Raw genomic sequence first — 21,556 nt, 5'->3', positions numbered from 1 at the left:
GGACTGGCATTTTCCAAGGGTCCTCACCTGGCCTGGAAAGCTCCCGTTCAGCTCCCCCCACCTGTGACCTGCCTCCCTTGGAAGGAGTCCAGCTCCTGGCTGTGCTCTTCTGCAAGCGCAGCATCAGGAAGCAAGGTGCCAGCCAGATGGGCTTGGTAGAAAGCTTCTCAGAAAGCAGCTGCAGCATTGCTTAGGCTAAAGCAGCTGCTGCTGTTGTTAGCCACCAGGCAGCCATCATAGATGTGTACCGTGTGTGTAAAAAGCATGGGCGTGTGTCAGGATTTTGCATCGTTGGCTGGTGAGCTCAGCAGTTGCTGCTGTGATGGACCATTACTCCTTGTCCTCTCACTACAGGCCCTGGTAAAAAGTCTTTCTCCATCTTTCTTAGAAGCTGCCTTTCCATATTGAAAGACCACAATGAGGTCTCCCTGGAGCCTTCTCTTCAGCCTCTCTGGCTGAACAATCCCAGCTCTCTCAGCCTTTCTTCACAGGAGAGGTGTTCCAGCCTTCGGCTCTTTTTTGTGGTCAACCCCTGGAGGATCCACTTTAAAAGGTCCATGTCTGTCTTTATTGGGAAGCCCTGAACTGGATGCAGTACTCCAGGTGGGGTGTCACGAGAGCAGAGGAGAGGGGCAGAATCAGCTCCCTTGACTTGCTAGCCACGCGTCTTTTGATGTAGCTCAGGATGTAGCTCAGGTTTTCTGGGCCGCAAGCACGCATTACTGACTCACATCCCATTTGTCAACCACTGGTACCCCCAAGCCCTTCTCTGCAGCGCTGCTCTCAATCAATTCATCCCCCAGTCTGTGCTGATATTGGAGATTGCCCCAACCCAAGTGCAGGACCTTGCACTTGATCTTGTTGAACTTCACGAGGTTCATGTGGGCCCAGTCCTCAAGGCTGTCCAAGTCCCTCTGGATGGCATCCATTTCCTCAAGAGTACCAACTGCACCTCTCAGCTTGGTGTCACCTGCAAACTGTCTAAGATATAAATGAAGATATCCAATACTCTTGGTGCCAGTACGGACAGGACAGTGGGTAATGGTTTGTCCTGCTTTTGGCTGGGATAGAGTTAATTTTCTTCCTAGTCGCTGTATAGTGCTGTGTTTTGGATTTAGGAAGAGAATAATGTTGATAACACACAGATGTGTTAGTTGTTGCTAAGTAGTGCTTACACTGGTCAAGGCCTTTGGAGCTTCCCATGCTCTGCCAGGTGCACAAGAAGCTGGGAGGGAGCACAGGCAGGACAGCTGACCCAGACTGGCCAAAGGGCTATTCCATACCATAGGAGGTCATGCTCAGTACATAAGCTGGGGGAGTTGAGTGGGGGGGACTGACTGCTGCTTGGGGATGTGCTGGGCATCAGTCGATGGGTGGTGAGCAATTGCATTGTGATTCAGTTACTTTGGATGCTGTTGTGGTTGTTGTTGTTGTTATTATTATTATTGTTACTTCTCCTATTATATTTTTACTTTTTTTTAATTTCGATTATTAAAGTGTTCTTATCTCAGCCTACGAGTTTTCTCACTTTCACTCTTCAGATTTTCTCCCCCATCCCACTGGGGGAGGGAGCTAGCGGCTGTGTGGTGCTCAGTTGCTGGCTAGGGTTAAACCGTGACACAGTTTTAAACTGGAAGAGGGTAGATTTAGGTTGGACAGAAGGAAGAAAGTTTTTACAATAAGGGTGGTAAGACACTGGAACGGATTGCCCAGAGAAGTTGTGGATGCCCCATCATTGGAAGTGCTCAAGGTCAGGTTGGATGGGGCTTTGAGCAACGGGGTCGAGTGAGAGATGTCCCTGCCCATGGCAGGGGCGTTGGACTAGATGGTCTTTTGAGGTCCCTTCCAACCCAAGCCATTCTATGATTCTATGATCTATGATTAGATGATTCTATGACAACCCCAGCCATGCCTGCCATGGGGAGCTGCTGCTCTGCTCACTGGGACCACCTTGCCCCACCCAGCCCCGCCCAGCCACAGGCCCCGGGGAGGTTCCCCTGCCGCGAGGTGTTGTCACCAGCATCAGTACTGGCACCAGCATCAAGCATTGGCATCAGAAACGGCATCTGGCTTCTTCCAAGCTTCTCCCTCGTTTCCCCCAAGGGGATCTATTCCGGTACTCGGAAGCCATCCCGCACAGTCAGGAGCTCGAGTTCAACACAGACATGAGACAATGAAGTAGATGTGGCCAAAACCTTCAGGTGGCTGTTGTAGAGGATTTCCCTCCAGACCAAATGGAGGAACTTTTTGGCGTGCAGGAGAACTCCTGGAGATAGGATGAAAGCTTGTACACACCTTGTAAAGACACATTTGCCAAGATCGCCTCTCAGAGGCAGTCAGGAGGAGAATTGCTATGTTGCCAGAGAGTTTTCTGTCCAGCTGGTCCCCAGGAAGCCTGCACGACTCTACTAGCTGACTCAGATCAATGGCCAGGAGCTCTGTCCTCAGTCCAGAATCTAGGCACGGATTCTTTGGTACTGGTCTGGATTGTCACGAGTGGCTTTAGCAGGGGGGGCACCTTCTGCCACAGTAGCGACTGGAAATGCCAGACAGGTCACAGCACCCAGAGGTGATGGGCACTCCCTGAGAGCTGAGGATGCTGCCAACAGCAGCGGAGGTAGATGATCCCACAAAGGTGTTCTGTGGGAAGGAGCTGAGGATGGGTCCGGGCAGGGTCACCACCACAGCAGGAGGCTCAATGACGACGGTGGAGTTCTGGCACTGCCTGACACAGGGCTCATTGCAGCTGTTGGCCAGTGGGGTTGGGCCGCAGGGCTGGCATGGCAGGCGCTGGTTGTAGCAGGACATGTCTCTGGGCTGCAGGTGCACCTGGGTGAGAGGAGAAGGAAGAAGTAGAGCACAGGCAGGTGTGAGGAGCAGCCAATTTCACTACTTATGGTGAGCTGGAAACTGTGCCAGGACCTACATCACCCTACTGAGAGCAGCCTGGCCCAGGATGACTGTCTGCTAGTTCCTAAACCAAGAGCCCCCTCAGCCACATCACAGCCTCTCTCTAGCACACCTTCTCCCCACAGCCCTCTGCCATGACAAGGAGCTCCAGCGCCTGGCACAGGACAAAGACAGTATCAGCTGAGATGTCCATCGAGGAGAGATCTCACTTTGGAAGAAGAAGAGAATGGACTTCAGACTCACCTGATTCCCAAGAAGGAGCCAGGAGAAGTGGATGAGAGAGCAGAGACTTGGGCTGGCTTTTATACCTGCCCTCCATTGCTGCAGGACCAGAGGCACCCTTTGCAGAGGTAACAATTTTCTGACAAGCTCATCTTGAATGCAAAGCATCGCAGCTCATGATATGGGCTGTGTTTTGGTTTCCAGCACTGCTGCCTTTTCATTTCCACATTTGGGCCATGTCCATCCCCAATGAAGGCTTCTTCTGAGCACAGGGATGAAAGGCTCCAGGATTTCTAGGGCAGGAATGCAGCAGTGCTGGCAGATGACTCAGCTCAAGTGCTGGACAGGTTCAGGGCAGGCAAGTGACCTCAGCCTGGGTGACTCTGGTGGGGCAGTTTGAAGTGGTGTTGTCAAGGAAGAGGCTCCAGCAATCCTCAGCTGGATGTCCAAGAGCTGCCAGGCATGAGGACATGCCATGTCCATCTCTTTCCCTCCCTCCTCAGCTCACGCTGATGGTCACTTGTTGTTGCCTCTCCAGATGTGTGCATTGTGCTGCCAGGTTTTGACCCCATCCTGCCAAACACTGCCCTCGGGAAAAATTTCTGGCTTGTTTTGACTCGTCTCCTTTCTGTGCAGTCTGTGAGCACACAAGCAATGCCATGGGCATGCCTGGGGCCTGCATTACACGCAATGCTCTAGTCCTGCCATGGTTGTCCCAGGCTCTCCTCAGCAGAGGCCGTAGCTGGCTGTATTCCTACATGTGTTCCTGTCTTGTGTGCACTTGTGTGTAGCTGTGTTTGTGTGGATGCACATGGGAGAACAAATTTGTGCATGATTCCACACCAATGTGCAAGAGCATGTGTGTGTGTGTGTGTGTGTGACCTTGTGTGTCCCTCATCACGAGGGAATGTGCTGCTCATGGCAGGGACACTCTCCACTTCTCTCTCCATGAACCACAGAGCAGCAGGTTCCCAGGGTCAGAAGAATCCTGAGTGCAGCTGAACACTGATGGCACCCTGAAGGCCTTGTGGGAGTGGGGCTGTGAATGGGGGCTGCTGTGCTAATAACCTGCTCCCTGAAGTCCCTGCCAGCTGTGAGAGCAAAGGGCCCTGGGTGAGAAGTGGCAGAGGAGCCCTGCTCCAGGCAGCAGACAGCACAAGACATTAAAATCCAGTAGCCCTTTTGCTTGCCCGGGTAGTGGGGTTCTGGGCCCAGGGTGGGACAAGCAGCTGGAGGTTGTGGGTAATGGGGGTAGGCGGGGGGCCACAGAGGGACTGCCTGTACAACAGGGAGCTGTGTTGCCGTGTCCTCCCCCTGCCAGAGTGTGGGAGTGTGTCTGTCCCTGTGCAGCTGGTTTCTGCAGCAGATGCTCTTTCCAGAGATGTTTCTCTTCAGGTGCCTCCTCTACAGCCAGAGGCAAAGGGAGAGAGCGTGCGAGACCTGGGTCCAGGCACTTGAGTGTACGCCTGGTCCTCTCTCCATGCAGGCAGTCCCAGGGACAGGGTGGGCATGGGTGGGTGCAGGGGTGCCTTCTCCATCTCCTGCAGATCTGGGTGCAGGCCTGTGCAGCTGGCTAGGTGGTTGATGTCAGGAGAAGATGCCAAGGGATGCCTGTCCGTCTGCTGGACAGTACTTAAACCATGCATCTGTTGTCTCTCTAGAGAGCCTTCTTGTGGTAGAGGCTGGGGCACAGACCCAAAGAGGCCTGCCTGGAGCAGCAGGGAGAGGGGTTTGCTCCACCCTCTGGGCTGTGCTTTGGAGGCCTCTTTGATCTGCCAGAGGCAGAAGAGGTGCAGTTGCAAGCATCAGGTCCCTCCTGCTGGCAGGTCCCTGGGCACCCCATGAAGGAACAGCGTGACATGGTCCTGATTTTCCTGGCAGCTCTGGTGGCACTGGCAGACTTTGGTGAGATGCGACTTTCAGGCTGGGGGTTTGTGCAGCTGGTGGTAGGGAAGTGGGCAGACGTGAGTGCTGACTCCCTGGGGGATCTGGGAGTGTTTCTGTAGGGAGAGCAGGGGCTGCAGGCGGGTACGGGTTATAATCTGGGAGATGTCAGGGGTAATGGGCATCAGAGGAGGAATAAGATCTCACCTTCAATTTGCAGGTCCTGAGCATTCCTGCATGTCCTGCTAACAGAGATGAAGCCTGAAAGAGGGAAAGATGCCAGGGAATGGAGCGATGCAGCATATAGGAGGAGCGTCTCTCCTAGATGTATTGGGGTGAATGCTGCCAATCTCTGTAGGGATGGTCGTAAACCTTGGGGGACAAACAGAGAAGAACTCAATGCAAGAATAGCTGAAATGCCGTACAAGGGCAGGGCAAGGGCAGAGGATGCGGTGTGCCATATGGAGGAACTGTTAGAGCAAGAAGATATGGTGAGAGGAGGGAGAGGAACAGCTCCCGTCTTCTGTTGCTGAAGGAGAGACGAGCAGTTAACACAGCTCAGAGGCAGATAGGGAGAGAATCAGTGGACTGAAAGAGCAGTGGGAATGGCTGCAAAGCAGGATGATGGGGGGGGTGAGGAGTGGCAAGAAGCTGCAGCAAGAAATGTGCAGGGACAAAGAGCTCAGCCTGGCAGAGGCTAGGAAAAGCTGATGAAGTGGTAGACGGACAGGTAGACAGGCAAGCAAAGCTGAAAGCCCTTTCTGGCTTTACAGGTCATGGCCAAAAGGACTCCGTGCTCCAGTTCCCACCAGCAATGACCATCCAGGTGGGACACAAGGCAACTCTGCACTGCAATTTCACCACCAGCTATAGCAATCCCTACATCCTCTGGTACCAGCAGCGCCAGACCCACTCCCCTCAGATGCTGCTGCAGGTGGACAGATGGAAACCTCAGGAGAATTCAGGGAGGTTCTCCTCCGTGCTGTCTGTGGAGACCTCCCAGGTGCTTCTGCAAGTGCGGGATGCCGAGCTCCAGGACAGCGCTGCCTATTTCTGTGCACTGAGCCCACACTGGTGCCCACAGCTTGCAGCACTGCACAGAAGGGTGGGGGTGCTGTGCGGAGCGGTTCCCTCCCTGCCACTGCTTGCCTGTAGCTCTGAGCTCAGCCTGCCCAGCGGTGGCACCTGGGGGCTGTGGTGAGGCTGGGCCTCTGCCTCCTCAGCCTCTGCTGCTCTGAAGCACGTGCCAGCGTGACTTTTACAGCTGCGCCTACATCCAGGGTCTGTGATGATGAAAAGAGTCCAAGAAAGCTGACTTGGTGGCTGCACCCTAAACAAGCCAAGCCAGGCTTGTAAATGCCCTCTGCTTAAAAGAGCTGGGACACTGGAGTGAGTACTCAGGGCAAGTGACCTATCAGCTTGTTTGCTTCTTCCCTTTCCCTCTGCCTCCACTGATGGCCACAGCTGGAGAGCAAAGCTTGTGGCAGGAGGCACAACTGCTCTTATGGTTTTGCCAGGTGGCCGAAGCAGCCCAAGAAGGGAGGAGCCCTTCCTTGCCCTGCATCTGGGTGTCAGCAAGTGAAAAAGAGCCATCAGCCAGACGCTGGACAAGATTCTCTTTTCAAACCCTTCCTGCACTCATTCACTGCCAGAGAGTGGTCCCACTCTTCTTCCTATCTCCTTCTCAGGGAAATCACCAGTGCTCAGCTGCAAGGAACCCCTACGGCCCCGAGTCCATGCCAGTTTGTCTGTCCAACAGATGGTAACCACAGCTCTGTGATCTTGTTTCCTGGTTCCGGGGATCCCTTCTCTGGCAATCCCACCCCAGCACTGCATGTGAGTTCAGCTGGAGGGTGCTGGCTTTCCAGCTGGATCCCACCCTATGAATTAGACTCCATTGCTCATGAAGCATCATTCACTTCCCCTGAGAAAGCCTAGGGTACTTGGTTGTTGCCCCACTGCTCCTCCAGGATGGCCTGCCTCTCTCCAGTGATGTGGCTCTGCTCTGCCAGCCCTCTTGGAGGCTTTGCATGCCCCTAGTTATCTCAGAGGGCTCTAGGCAGCGTTGATGGGGAATTGACGGCAGCCCTCAGTGTCCTGCACTCCGCTGTGTCTCAGGTCCCTTGGACTGTTCAGTTCCTGCTTTGGGTTGCTCTCCAGAGCTGCAGAGGGCTTCAACACTCCACAGACACAATTCTCCCCCAAAAGCAAGGAATGACAAGCAGCGATGGCTCCTTGAGGACATATCTGGGCCCAGACTCTTTCTCCAGCCTCAGTGGGCTGGCGCAGGGATTTTCCCACATGCCACTGAGAAAGAGAAGACAGGTGACAAGGGTGGGCATCAGCCTGTCCTTGGGCACTGGTGCCTGGGCCTGCCTGCAGGTCTACGAGCCAAGTGCCCAGCACAGGTGGATGCAGGAGGTTGGTGAATCACCTCCAGAAGCACCACTGCTGCCAGAAGGGAGGAGTAGACGTGCAGTCTGGACTCAGTCATCTCACTTGGAGAGCTCTACACTCAGGTGTCATCAATCCCACATTGCTCATAAAAGTGTATTGGCCACGTTGATGCCTCCTCCTTCGGAAGTGGTCACACGGGCTCCCTTCGCTGTCAGTGTGCAGAAAGAAGAGCTTGGAGAACATGATTCATCTGTTCTGAAATGAAAATGGGAAGGGGAAAAGCAAGTGCCCTTTGGAAGGGCTAATGTCCTCCCAATGAGTGTAAAGAGAGACTTGCTCCCCAGCCAGCATTTCACAGCGCTGCAGTTTGGGGGCTTTGCCAATCACATTGAAGTGTTTCCACAACAAAGCCCAGAACGGGTGGAACGATGGACTGTTAAAAACTGGTGTGGGGTTTTTGATGTGGAAATGCCCTGACACATCTAGCGTGAAACATAGCACTTGGCATATTTTTAATTAAAAATTAAAAAGTACATTCAGCTAGTGGCTACAGGGAAGGAAGGACAGTGGAAATTTTGTTGACGCTCTTATGCTAGGAATAATGGCTATAGGTAGAGATGCCAGACATTGCCAAATGTTATCTTGAACCAGATCATGAGTTGATGAAACAGCCACAAGAATGGGGCATAGATACAGCCAGAAAATGTCAGACTCAATGGAGAAATACCTGCCCATTTCCTAAAGCATCGAGCCAGCTGCTGGGTCTTCCTTAGGGGATTCAAGTGAATCCCTGACAAAATGAAGCACTTAGGAAACTGGAATACAAACCTGTGGGAGGACCACTCCTCCAGTGTTCTGCTGGAGAACATTTCTGGATGGGGTTTGTGATCCTTTCCAAGCGATGGTCTTTAGAGCACTGTGAGGCATTCTGAATTTCCCCAGGAGCGAACAGAGGGAGGTGGGAGCTTTAGAATCGAGGCTCAGCCCAGCCTAAGATGGCTGTGAGGTGAGTGAGATGAGCTGCCTGGGGAACTGGTGGCTTCTCCCTACCTGGGATGCCCAGGTGCACTTACACTCTGGTGAGGAACTTCTGCAGGGCAGAAGCTGTGGGAGGGAGGGGATGAATCTGTTTGCTCCCACTGAGGCCGTTTGAAAAGCCACTTCCCTTTTTCTGGAAAGCCCGCCCCAGAGCTTGCTTCACTTCTTTGGTCCTGAGTGTGTAAATGAAGGGGTTCAACAAAGGAGTTACAACCGTGTTCAAGGTATTCAGGAGTTTGTTCCGATCCAGGGAGTTCTGGGCCGATGGCTTGACGTACAGGAACATGGTGGAGCCGTACCAGATCGTGACGACACTGAGATGGGCAGAGCAAGTGGAAAAGGCCTTTTTCTGGCCATGGGCTGACTGGATTCTCCAGATGGAAGAGATGATGTATACGTAGGAGACCAGGGTGAGCACACAGGAGGCCACCACAACAATTAATGGAGACTAGGAATGCTGCCAGCTCCACGGGCCACGTGTCACTGCAGGAGAGGGCAAGGCAGGAATCTATATCGCAGAGGAAATGATTGATGACCTCTGGCCCACAGAACGTCAGCCTGGATGTCAGAAAGGCCAGCAGTGAGACGGCCAGAAAACCTCCCAGCCAGGAGCTGAGCGCCAGCCGAGCAGAGAGGACACTGCTCACGAGGGAGCTGTATGTCAAGGGGTAGCATATGGCTAAGCAGCAGTCATAGGCCATGACAGACAGGAGAAAACACTCAGTGGAGCCTAGGGAGAGAAGAAAGAACAAGCAGAGTTTGAAGACACTGAAGGAGATGATTGGCTAGTTCATAGCATGACTCCTATGGCTTTGGGAACAACACCCGTAGTGTACCAGATCTGCAGAAAGGAGAGATTAGAGAGGAAAAAGTACATTGGGGTACGGAGGTTCCTGTTCGTCAGCACAAGGGCTATGATGGATGCATTGCCTGTTACTGTCAGGGAGTACGTCAGTGCAAATACCACCACAAGGGAGACTCGGAAATGCCACATGCCTGGGAAGCCAAGAAGGATGAATTCCTCCACTCTTTTAGCGTTTGCAGACGAAAATCCCATTTAGGAAACTATGGACAGCAGGCTGAGGGTCTCCAGCTACATGAAAGGCTGTTGCAGTGAGGAAGGGAATAACATACCCACACTCTTCACGGCAGGCAATATGGAGTTGTGATTTCACCAAATGAGACTGAGGGATTGGAAAACTGTCATGATAACGTGGCACTGGAAGAGATTTTCTCACCTCTTCTAGGTCAGCTTATCACAAGGGCTTCTGACTGAGGTGGCAGTGGCACAGCGCAGCAGGCTAGTCTGACAGTCATTGCTCAAGGACTCATGGTCTTGTATATTTGCTTTCTTCCAAGTCCCAGCACAGGAAGCTTTTGGAAACACCTGCATTACCTCCACTGACATCTGCTTCTCAGCATAGCTTCTAGGGGTAGGGTTCATCTCTTTGTAATTTTGCCATCTCAGAGTCAGGGGAAGGATTTCTGCTGACCAAGTTGAATGACCTACAATGAAATACTCCTATCTCAACTCCTCAGCTTACCCTCCTTCTTTCTCAATGGACAGAGAAAAGGCACTGGGGAGACATGGCTCATCTTCCCTCATATACATGGCCAACAGCCCTCTGAAAGTGCCAGGTTGTCTCTGAGGACTAAGGCAGGAGCCTAGCAAGAAGGTCAGAAGGATAAGTCAGACATCTCAACTTGGGCAGAGATATCCATGCCTCAGTGGCTGAATGCAAAACTCTCTGAGCTGAACCCCCCCCCAAGGCAGCTCTGCTGCGAAGCCAGCCAAAATGCAGGGTATAATCTATGCTCTCCCTGCAGACAAGGGAGGATTCTTGATCAGTTCTCTAGAGGAGAACCAATCTCATCCTCAGGTGGTGTCTAAGACAGAGAGAGCTGGACCACTGTCTGAATGAACCCTTTCTCTCCTTTCTTCCTCCTTAGGAATTTCCATGCCAGAAATCCCATGTGGCTAAAGAGCAGAGAAATCCCCCTAAATCCAGCTCTCCTTAACCATGCTAGGCGTTAGAAGTCTATGCTTTATGTCTTGGGCAGGCTTCACTCACCAGCTCAGCCAATGGAACTGGTCCAAATGACATCTCTTCATGCACCATCCTCCAGATGAAGCCATGGTCCCCTTGGCTGAGGGAGAACATTGGGAAGAGGCTGATTTGTTGGAGGGGCTCTGGATGCAGTGATGTCAGGAGAAGTGCAGATGAGCAGCTCTCACCTTGCCAACTCACTTCAGCCTGTACACAATTGCCTGACCCTGTTTTCTCTCCATCCACCTGGTAGGTATTGACAGCTTGTGCTCCCAATTTTCTTTCCCCCTCATGGCCACCGCTGTACTTCCACAAAGGGGAGCTTTGTGTGCACACACAATGTAAAGTCTCTGCAGATTAACTCCATATAGTGAGAGCATACATCAGAGAGTCACCAGCATCGTTAGCATGAAATCATCCCCACACCCACCTTATTCACACTCTGAAGCTCAAACTGGCCACACTGGGGAGATGGTTTTCTGTTTTACCCTCTGTGTGCCACAGGGAGTTTGATCTCTGGGGGATCACATGGCTCTGTTGGAGATGGATGATGCTCTCTCTTCACACAGGCCAATCAAAGAACAGCAACACAGTTCTCTAAAGTGTGGCCAGTTGCTGACATGCAGAGGATGTCTGAAATAGCCACGTCTCAGGAGACTGGAAGTGTCAAGTATTTGGTGCTGGATACTGACATGGTCTTGAAACCTCCAGGGTGGGAGAGAAATAAAGGCAACCATGGACACAAGACTACAGAGAGAGTAAGGTAAGGGATTCACCTACCTCATTTCCAAGCCTCTAACCACAGTTAAGGCCTATGTCTTCAGGCCTCATTGAAGTGAAGATCTAAGTAAAGATCTAAGCGCAAAGCCAGACACGACATGAGTAGGGGGAAATTAATCTCCCCTGCCTCCAGAGCAGCTGTGTCTCCAAGTAGCTACTCACCTTTGCCCCATTGATCATCAGTAGAGAGAAACAGGCACTGTCAAGCCTCAGTTCACCCTGTCTCATACACATCAGGCAATCCATGCCTTACAAGCACCTAGTTTTCTTCTGTTGACCCTCAAGATAGACGAGACAGCTGGCTTAAACAACACACACACACACACAAGTCTCGACCTCTAGGCATCCTGAGTTAGTTGAGAAGATTCACACCCACAGAGAGACTGTCTACATTGTCCAGGGCCACCACACAGGTGTTGGACTTGACAGAGACATCTTCTGCAAGTCCCGTGTCCAAGGCTTCAATGTGGTTGAGGGGAGACTGATCTGCACTTGGTGTGAAGGACCTATGCAGCTGATGAGTGTAACATGCCCAGCTTGAGCCCATTCACCCACACAAAAACCCTCTCCCTCCTATCCATCTGTCCTCGAATACCTTGGACATGGGTATGGGGTTTAACCAGGGAATGGAGGTGCTTGGAAGGCTGATTAGATGTGGGCTTATTGCTCAGTGAGGGTGGCAGCCTGATGACAACTGATAGGGAAAAGGCTGATGTATTCAATGCCTGTTCCTCCTCAGTTTTTACTGCTATGGCTTCTCCTCAGGCCTACCACATCCCTGAGCGTCCCAGCAGACTCTCTGGAAATGATGCAACACCCACAGTAGAAGAAGAAAGAATTAAGGAGCTCTTATTATCATTTGGACGTACACAAGTTGGTGGGATCACTTGGGATGCATCCAGGGGGGTTCCAGGAGCTGACAGGACAGTCTCTGCTTAGTCTCTGGAAGGAAGGTGGAGCAAACACTCTCAGAAGCCTCTTCTAAACTCAGGAAAGGCAAGAAGGGGGTTGGGAGCAGCTCGCATGGATTTACTGAGGGCAAATCATGCCTGACCAACCTCATTGCTTGCTATGAGGAGGTGACTGGCACTGTGGGGAAGGGGAGGGGCACTGGCTGTGGTGTACCTTGACTTTAGCAAGACCTTTGGCGTATCCTCATGGCTGCACACACACGCACACCCATATGCACACAGGGGTAGGTGCGCACACTCACAGGCATGCACTCACATGGGTATGTGTGCTGTTGGGGAATTTGTATTGTTCCCCTTGAGGCAAATGAAACACATGCGTCTGCTTGAATATGGAAAAAACCCCACACCCCACCAAACGATCACCGTATTGGACAAAGGCCTACCGCCATAAGCAGTTCTACAAGGAGTCTGCAAAGATGTGTCATGATCCTATTCCTTAAATTCACTGGCACCAGCGCCCATCCTGTGAGCAGTTGCATGCAGCACCTCAGCCTGGCATTGGGTCTGTCCCCCAGCACCAGCTCTGCTGCCCAAAGGTGGCCACTGAGCATTCACACTCCAGGATTGCTACAAGACAGTGCTGGGGCTGGTTCTTCTCTCATCACCAAGGTAAACTGCACTCCCTGCCACCCTTAATCTAGCTGCAAGGTTAGAAAGACTTTTCAAGACAATTCTTCTGCCCCTCCCTCACCCTGATTTTGTTAACATTCACCACTTTATTCTTGGGGTAATAAGGCAGATTTCCATGAATTAGGGTTACTTCTGCCCCAGTATCTAGCAGAGCCATAACCCGTTGCTTATTATGCTAGCTCCACAGTGTTACAAGTAGAACACGAGGGATATGTTCATTCCCGCCCGTGCCCATCCCTGTCCCCGTTCTGAAGAGGGAACATCCCTTCCTGGGCTTGTTTGCAGGGAAGGGAGGATGACACGCCGTGCACCCCCTGCCCCATGCCCCCATCCCACCATTTGCTGCCCAGACCCCTTTGAGCTGCTCTGCACCTGCATCTCATGTCAGGCCACTGCTGCAGCTCCAAACATCCCCATATGCACTTTAAGCACAGTAGTAAGAACAAACACAGCACAGGTCTGTCTTCCCTTTTCCTTGCCCTACCCTGTGTTTCTTGAAACAAGTTAATACTTCAGGTGGGCTGGGACATTCAGCTAATTCCTCCTCACTTTCCCAGTTCACCAGGAAAACCACCTGGGCCAAGGGCCTTATGACGGCCCCCCACGGCTGTGTGCAGGGCCAGTCAGGCATTCAGTCTGTCTCTTCTTCACTATCCTTTCTCTACAAAGGCATTTCCAGCTGGGACCTGCCAACTACACCAAATGTTTTGCACAGGGAGCTGCTGGTTTGTTTTGATTCCCATAAGAAAGGAACCCAGTCTCTGTAAAGTATCACTTTAAATGCCATTTCTTAGACTAAGACTATGAAGAAAGGGAAGGCAGTATAGATGACCCTACATCCTTCAGATGCTAGGAGTCCTAAGCTATGTACTGTCAACTGGGTGGCTCCAATTAGGGCACAGCACACCACGCAGATCCTGCCCAAGAAAGGGTTACCCCATTTTGGTCAGTCAAGCTTTTAGAGGATTTTTCATAAAATCAAACAGCTCTATTCATCATTTCTGCTGTCAAACAGAAACAATGTTCACATGAGAACCTCTTACTGCACTTTAGAAACAGGCAAGGACACACAAGTAAGGTCATCACTGGCACCGAGCAGAAGCTGCTTACAGGTTCATGGGTTACAATCCACTGGCTGAGTTTGTCCTCTGGCCATGGGATCTGTGCAGCACAACATGGGCCTGAAGGCCAAGCTCGGCACAGCAGAGGCCAGGGCCTCTTCAGGTTCTCTTTTACATGGGTCACTAACTCCTTGATGTACTGTGATCTTTGGGTTAGGGTGACGGCACCGTGCCAGTTGTTTCCTTCATGTGAACAAACACCAGCTCTTGAACCTGCTGAGAGCAGCTTTCGCATCCTTGTTTCTTCGGGTGTGAATCAAGGGATTCAGTAGGGGAGTGAGAACAATACAAAGAACAGCCACTGCTCTGCGTAGTGATGCTTTCGACAGGGGCTCCCATGTAGGTGAATGGGCCATAGAAAGAGGCCACAGCAGTGAAATGGGAAGCACAGGCTGAGACAGCTCAGTGCCTGCCTTCCGCAAAGCAGAGCCACAACGTGATTTAAATCACCATTAAAAAAGCATAACCTCTGACTACAATGCCCTTACCTTGAAGTGTAAAACCTGCATGGATCCTGTGCCTTCTTCCTACCTTTCCAAGACCTCCTTGGTTGTGCAGCCAACCTAGAGGTCACGCTAAGAGCCAGTAGCAGAGCTCTGGCAGTGCTTTGGCCGAAGGGCTTACTTGTCTGTCAGAAGAAATGCCATCCCTCCCTCTTCTACAAGGACAACTGCAGATGGTATCATCATTGCAAAGGACCTGAGGAACCTTCTGCTTATGACAAGGTTTAGTGCAGTAGGGTTACGAAGTCCAACTGTGCTGCTGCTGCTGCTGATTATTGATAGCATGACGATGGAAAAAGGAATTCAGGCATGCAAGTGAAATGCCGTTATAAAGTTTCTGGCCTTCAGCCATCCTGACATGTACTGCACGAGCCATAATTTGCTCTTGATGGAGGACATGGGTGTAAGGACTTCCATCCTTCCACTTGTACAGTTTTGTAAGGACATCTGGGTTTTCATGCAGGAAATAGGATATGAGACTGCAGTGGTTGCCAAGAGACATTTCCCCAAGTCAGGAGGGATGAGATTTACAGTAAAAGAATCCTCTCCCCGCAGAATGGCAGGCAATTCCTGAGCACAAACTCTCTGGGGGGACCAAGGAAGCCGTCCAGAACTCTGCACCTGCCTGCAGCTCTCTTGGGAAGTGCACCCAGCACCCTCATCCCTGTTGATCTTCACGTTCTCCTGCATGCTCTGTATCAGAGCAATTTGCTCTCCCTCAGAAGTACACCCTTTCACTGTCCCCATTTCTGTGCTGACAGCCCGCAGCTCCCACATGCTTAGCTCCAGTTTCCAGCCGCAACGCATAGGCAACTTTTCCCTGCTACTCCTGCCCATGCCTGCTGGCCATGGCCTCTCCATTGGGTGGTGGAGGGGAGAGGAAGGAGCAGTAGCAGCTATGGGCCATTCCAAAGGCTCTTCCCTGCTTTACCATGCCTGCCCTTCTGCCAAGGAAATCATCTCCCAGAGCCCCACACCCCCTCCCTGCCACCCCAGCAAAGCTCCAGCCATAGCAAGAGGAACGCCCTTCCTCAAGAGCTCATGGCGCTGCTGACCCCTCAGGGCCTCCTGCCTTTCTGGGCATTTGTGGGCAGAGGCACAGCAAGGCAAGGCCTGATGCTCACTGGCAGCGGAGCAGCCAGGGGTGACTTCCTCAGCTCCAAGGCGTGGTGCCCAAAAGAGGAGCCTCTGCAGGGTGTGAAAACCTCCCATGCCTCTGTGAATGCAGAAGGGTCTCCTTGTGCCCTCACCCCCTTCCACCCCTGACCAGCACCCTTCTCCTTTGGCAGCTTGGGGAGTGTCCAGAGAGGGAAGGAGGACATGAAGGCCAGGCTTGAATGCAGCAGAACTTTAATGAGTCAAAAACAGGAAACAAAGTCACTCATTCCTTCCCCCTTTTGACTTTATTTCTTTCTTTCATCCCCACCCGCTCCGGTCTGACTCTGTCTCACTGCCACTGTTCCTGACTGTTTCTTGAGGAAAAGATTTCTCTGGGAAAAGGGCCATCAGAGCTGGACGACCTTTGATGATCTTTGGCCTTTGCTTCTCTTATCTCAGCAGTGGCTGCAGGCAGAGCCCAGGTGCAAGAGGAGCCATTGGCAGAGACCTCCGAGGGTACCAGCATTAGCATCAACTGCTCACACCCCAAGATACAATCGAATTACTTCATCCTCTGGTACCATCAGATTCCAGGCCAAAGCCCCAAACTCCTCTTCATAAAGGGTCCGAAAAGCTGCAGCGCTGCAGAAGGTGCGCGCCCCCCCCCACCCCCCCGCCCCAGGACAGTCAAGACAAGGACCCCTAGGAACCCAGAATTTGATGCCAGACTGAGGACAGAGCTCCTGGCCATTGATTTCAGAGAGGCTGAGCATCCAGTACTACCCTTCCGAAGGAGGGCAGCTGGGGCTCTCTGAAAACATGACCAAAGTGTAACTTCCTTGCCTTCCACTCTCTCTCATCTCTTTCTTATCTTCTGTTCTTCTGGGCTGTAAGACCCCCAGAGCCAATGTGGGGGATCTGCTGGCCCCTCTCCTTCCGTGGCGCAGGCAGATGGATGCCCTGTGGGATCTCTACTGTGGGCAATGGGCACAGACTTTCTAGAGCTGCTAGTGCTCTCCTTGCTCTGGCCCCCTCCTCTAGAAGTGATCTCATTTTCCTGTTCAGAGTCATTCAAGTTCTCTGCGTCCCAACCTCTGCCTCCACATAATCCTTTTCTTGGTGGACATTGTCTTAGGTTGCCAAGGAATAAAGGCAGGGGGTAAGGTGGGGGCACAAGTGGAAGAGGAAGGGGAAGGTGGGACACAGGGCAGTGGAGCCTTTCCCGACACTGTCTCTTGGAGCTGAGGAAGACATACTCAGCTTCTCCACGGCCAGTGGTGACCAAGCCCTGTATTTTGACATCCCTGCTTAGATATGGCCTCTTGACCTCAGAGCATGTCCTGTAAACAGGGAGGTTGACCACTGCTGTCCCCCAGTGAGGATCCCAGTGCTGCTGGAGGCTCTGAGAAGTCAGCAGCTTGCATGCCCGTGAAGAAGGGAGATCCTCCTGCTTTGTATAGCCCTGTGCTGGGAAGAGAAGCTCTGTCAGAAGATGGCCTCAAAGGCTGCAGGAGTGATAATGGTCTGAGAAAAGACCTTTAAAACAGCCCCAGACCTTGTCCTCCTCATCCTCCTACCTGTCCCCAGAATGAGGGGGCATGGCCTGCACCCAAGGGCAAGGGTAGCAAGGGCAGGTCACCTATATGCCCCCTACCCCTGAAACAGTTCCCTGCACAGCTGTTACACAGGTGTGCAGGCCTGCCCAGAGAGGTGGTAGATGCCCCATCCTTGGAAACATTCAAGGCCAGGTTGGATGGGGCTCTGAGCAACCTGATCTAGTTGCAGATGTCCCTGCCAATTGCAGGGGGGATGGAATAGATGACCTTTAAAGGTCCCTTCCATCCCAAAGCATTCTATGACTCTATAAGTTAGGGATCCACATGGCAGCTGACTTGAGTGGGCACAGACCTGTGCTGTGCTGTGCTGAATATATCACTTCACACTTGGCAGTGATGTCACAAGCATGTTCTTGTCTTTAGGAGTGAAACACCGTGTTTTCATACAAATGTTATTTTGCTCAACAGTAGAAATGATAAATAGAGTCGTCTATTTCTAAGAAATTCCCATGAAAAATCCAAAGATGACAATGTCACTGAATATCAGCACGGGCAGGATTTGCACCATGTGACAAACTGTGAGTTGAGGTCCATTTCATGATCCATAATTAGGATTTGGTAGCATCTGAAGGGGCATAAGGTTTCCTGTGCTATCCCCCTTTTCCTTCTTGTGTTATTTCCAGTTCATGGTATTTTAATCAACACCTTATGCAGCCAGAGTGCCATTCTTACTGGGATCCATCTACATCCATGCTTCAACCTCATGGGTAAAACCAAAAGGTTATCCTCCAAGTTTGGCTCCAGAGGCTCCCTCCTCTCTTCATACTCCAGTCAAGTGTTAGAAGATTAAAAAAATTCTTCCTTTAGTTTCTCATTTGAAGGCTGAAGAACGTTGTTTCTCTCAGCCTATCCTCATGTCTCGTGTTACAGAAACAAAGAATTGGTGAATTTGGAAGGGATGTCTGGAGGTCACCTGGTCCAACACCCTGCTCAGAAAGGCTCACCTGGAGTTGGTTGCCTAGACCATGTCCAGATGATTTTTGAATGTCTCCAGGGATGGAGACTCCACAACCTCTCTGGGCATCCTGTGCCAGTGCTTCCTCACTCTCACTGTCAAACACTGTTTCCTGGTGTTAAGACAGAGCCTCCTGTGTTTCACTTTGTGCCAAATGCCTCCTCTTCTGTCACTGGACACCACGGAGAAGAGCCTCGCTCCACATTCTCACAGACTCCCATCAGATACTTGTACACATTGATGAGATCTCCCCTGGTAGAATCATAGAATCGTTTAGGTTGGAAAAGACCTTTAAGACCAAGTCCAACTGCTAAACTAGCACTGCCAAGTCCACCACTAAACTATGTTCCTAAGCACCACATCTACAGGTGCTTTAAATACCTCCAGGGATGAGAACTCAACCACTTCCCTGAGCAGCCTGTTCCAATGCCTGACTACCCTTTCCATGAAGAAATTTTTCCTAATATCCACTCTAAACCTCCTCTGGCACAACTTGAGGCCATTTCCTCTTGCCCTATCCCTTGTTATTTGGGAGAAGAGACCAACGCCCACCTTGCTACAACCTCCTTTCAGGTAGCTGTAGAGAGCGAGAAGGTCACCCCTCACCCTTCTTTCTTCCAAGTTAAACAACCCCAGCTCCCTCAGCCACACTTCATAAGCCTTCTGCTCTAGACCGCTCACCAGCTAAACCATGTCACAGGAGAAGTCATGTCTCCAAACAAGAGCCTCTTTTCCTACAGTGGTCGCTGAGGGAAGAGTAAGAGCTGGACAAGCAGCTGGGCTACGTCTCCTGAATACTCACTGCTCTGTCCCGTTCAGTTTCAGTGGCTCAGGGTCGTTCCTGAGTCTGCTGTGGCAATGCGGCCTCGTGGCAAGGAAGGCCAACAGCATCCTGGGCTGCAGTAGGAAGAGCGTTGCCAGCAGGACAAGGGACCTGATCCTTCCTCTCTCCTCAGCGCTGGTGAGGCCACGTCTGGAGTGCTGGCTCCAGTTCTGGGCTCCCCAGAAACTGTGACCCTTACTGTGTTGCAGGTTTGCAAGGGCTAAAGGGAGTTTTTTCAGCACTGCGTGGTTCTTTTTGGGGCAGTGAGGCCACAGCTGGGCTTCTCACCACCGTCCCAGTCAGAAGGTGCTTGGGCATTCTCTCAGGCAGACATACCCTGGTGTCGAAACGCTGCCTCTCAGCTCCAGGTCTCATTGCCAAAGGGGCCTGGGGCACCTGAGAATTCCTGTAGGAGCCTGAAGGAAGAGATCAAGCAGTCTGCTGTCAGGCAATAGGAGGCTGCAGGCTCTTCTCCTGCTTTTGGCTCCTCCTGGACATCACAACCAGCGCAACCAGCCCCCAGCAAGGGAGCAGTGTCCATGCTGAACTTCTCCTGCCATTCAGTGCCCAGCCAGAGACAAGGGCCTGCACCCACCTTTCTTGAGGATGGAGACAGCCCCCCTTGAAGCCTCCGACATGCTCCTTGTCGCTCAGTGGTGTCTGAAAGGAGGTAAAACCAGGAACAGTCAAAGGCACCAGGAAGCAGGAGTCTGACTTCCTCTCCCTACAGGGGGTTTCTCTCTCTTCTCAAGTGTCTCTGGAAATAGCACCTGCTGTAAACATCCTACCCAGAGTCAGACACACCACCTCTCTCTGGCAAGAGGACACACAACCCTCTTCCTTACAAATATCTTCTCCCCATCCCTCCAGGTACCACAATTGACTCCTTGTCTGGAGGTGAGACCTTCCAGAAGGGTGAGAAGAGAGGATCATCTTATAAACTCAGAGGTGTTTCTGCCTACAGTGGAATCAGAACTCATTATGGGATGCAGCGGAGAAAGTATTTTAGGATGGTGCAAGACATGGGGTGCCTAGCAAAAGCAGCAGAGACAGGGAAGGGGAAGGATCAAGGCAGTTTGGCCTGGAGAAATCATGGGAAGACAGATGGAGAACAAGGATGAGAGGGGCTGATCCCATGTGAACACGTGACTGATCTGCATGCTCACCTGGCCATGCCTGGTTGTCCAGGCCTTGTTTGTCCACTTGCCAGTAGCTCCCTGGAAACACAGTTATGAAGTCCAGCTGGGACAAGTTGCAGGGCTGATCCTTCACTCTGTGCCACTGAAGCCTCTGACCATGAGCTTTGAACTGCTCTGTCAGCTACTCAAGCCACACAGAGTTCCAGGGACTGGCTGGAGCCCACAGTCTCTTTCCAGAGGCCTCCTTCCAGCTCTCACTCACCTCAGACTTCCAGCCCCTTAGGGAAACTTTGCCAATCTCTTTCTGACTCACTCATCAAGTAGGAACCTGGCTTCCCGTGAGGCTGCACTCAGTGTGTCCAGTCCACACTTTTACCTTGTCTCCTGGGCCTCAACTCCAAAGGTTCTGAATCCTGTAAAACAAGCTCATGGTCTCAACACTGAGCCACTGTGAGGAGTGCTTGAAGGTGCCTGTGACCACAACATCCCCTTCTCCTGTCAGTGTGGACCCCGAACTCCTGACTCCATGGGATGACTTTTTAATGCTAGCAGGATTATTTTGAAAGCTCCTTGAAAGCCTGTACCATGCAGTTTTTAATTGTATATCCGAGCTTTTACAAAGTAACAAAATGCAAAACCCCTTCTGGTTGGTCTTTCCTAAGTCAAGTTTTGCATTAGCAACTCAGCCCTGGAGTCCCTGAGTTTACAGAGCAGAGGAAAGCACCTGCTCAGGGCTCCCTTAGCTGAGCCAGTGGGGAAAGGCAGCAGCCTGAGCAGAGGCCCTGTATGCTCCATGCCAGCAGTGGCCGGTCCCTGCGACAGGACCGAGGGCTGCCCGGCTGCCCGGGGGCAGGAGGAGCTCTGCTGCCCGCCTCCCTGTGCAGAGCAGAAAGGCGCTGCTCCTTGCCGGGAGCCAGCGGGGCCAGTGGGGGCAATTGCTCCTTCCCGGGCACTGCTGGACACCACCACTGCTCCGGTTGCGAATCCTGCCCCGCTGCTGCCACTGTTGCAGGGAGTTTCTGTCTCTGTCCCAGTGCTGGTGCCAGCAGTGGGCCAGCGGGGGTCCCTGGCTGCAGACCTGGCTCTTCTCCCCATGTCTCCCACAGCACAGTAGTGAAGCAGGGGAGGCACCTTCTGCCACAGTAGCGACTGGAAATGCCAGAGAGGTCACAGCACCCAGAGGTGATGGGCACTCCCTGAGAGCTGAGGATGCTGCCAGCAGCAGCAGAGGTGGAGGATCCCACAACGGTGTTCTGTGGGAAGGAGCTGAGGATGGGGCCAGGCAGGGTCACCACCACGGGGGAGGGCTGGATGATGACGGTGGAGTTCTGGCACTGCCTGACACAGGGCTCATTGCAGCTGTTGGCCAGCGAGGTTGGGCCACAGGGCCGGCATGGCAGGCACTGGTTGTAGCAGGACAT

General features: G+C 52.2%; 3 protein-coding genes and 1 gene segment (V, D, J or C); 1 reads left to right on the top strand and 3 right to left on the bottom strand.

Moving 5' to 3' along the window:
* Positions 1-2,502: 2,502 nt before the first annotated feature.
* LOC148052640 (feather keratin Cos2-3-like) lies at positions 2,503-3,229 on the bottom strand. The gene is made up of 2 exons (XM_087778649.1): positions 3,159-3,229; positions 2,503-2,833 (listed from the first exon to the last, which is right to left on the bottom strand). Exons 1-2 carry the CDS (start codon positions 3,227-3,229, stop codon positions 2,503-2,505), a joined length of 402 nt encoding a protein of 133 aa, XP_087634775.1.
* A 1,684-nt stretch (positions 3,230-4,913) lies between these two features.
* LOC148052639 (T cell receptor alpha variable 38-1-like) lies at positions 4,914-6,782 on the top strand. The segment is given in 3 exon segments: positions 4,914-5,037; positions 5,790-6,121; positions 6,705-6,782. Coding segments are annotated over 3 exon segments (474 nt in total).
* Positions 6,783-8,482: 1,700 nt separating this feature from the next.
* On the bottom strand, positions 8,483-9,508 carry LOC148052638 (olfactory receptor 6F1-like). The gene is given in 3 exon segments (XM_087778617.1): positions 8,483-8,890; positions 8,892-9,232; positions 9,235-9,508. Coding segments are annotated over 3 exon segments (1,023 nt in total).
* Positions 9,509-18,313: 8,805 nt separating this feature from the next.
* LOC104015998 (feather keratin Cos2-3-like) lies at positions 18,314-21,556 on the bottom strand. The gene is made up of 3 exons (XM_087778616.1): positions 21,245-21,556; positions 19,592-19,656; positions 18,314-18,425 (listed from the first exon to the last, which is right to left on the bottom strand). The coding sequence occupies exons 1-3, from the start codon at positions 21,554-21,556 to the stop codon at positions 18,314-18,316; spliced, it is 489 nt and encodes a 162-aa protein (XP_087634742.1).

Source organism: Nipponia nippon, unplaced genomic scaffold (assembly GCF_047370975.1).
Source record: "Nipponia nippon isolate SJK-2023a ecotype South Korea unplaced genomic scaffold, ASM4737097v1 scaffold_45, whole genome shotgun sequence".
Taxonomy (NCBI): domain Eukaryota; kingdom Metazoa; phylum Chordata; class Aves; order Pelecaniformes; family Threskiornithidae; genus Nipponia; species Nipponia nippon.
The sequence above is the reverse complement of the archived record's forward strand: the minus strand, read 5'-3'. Positions and strand labels throughout refer to the sequence as shown.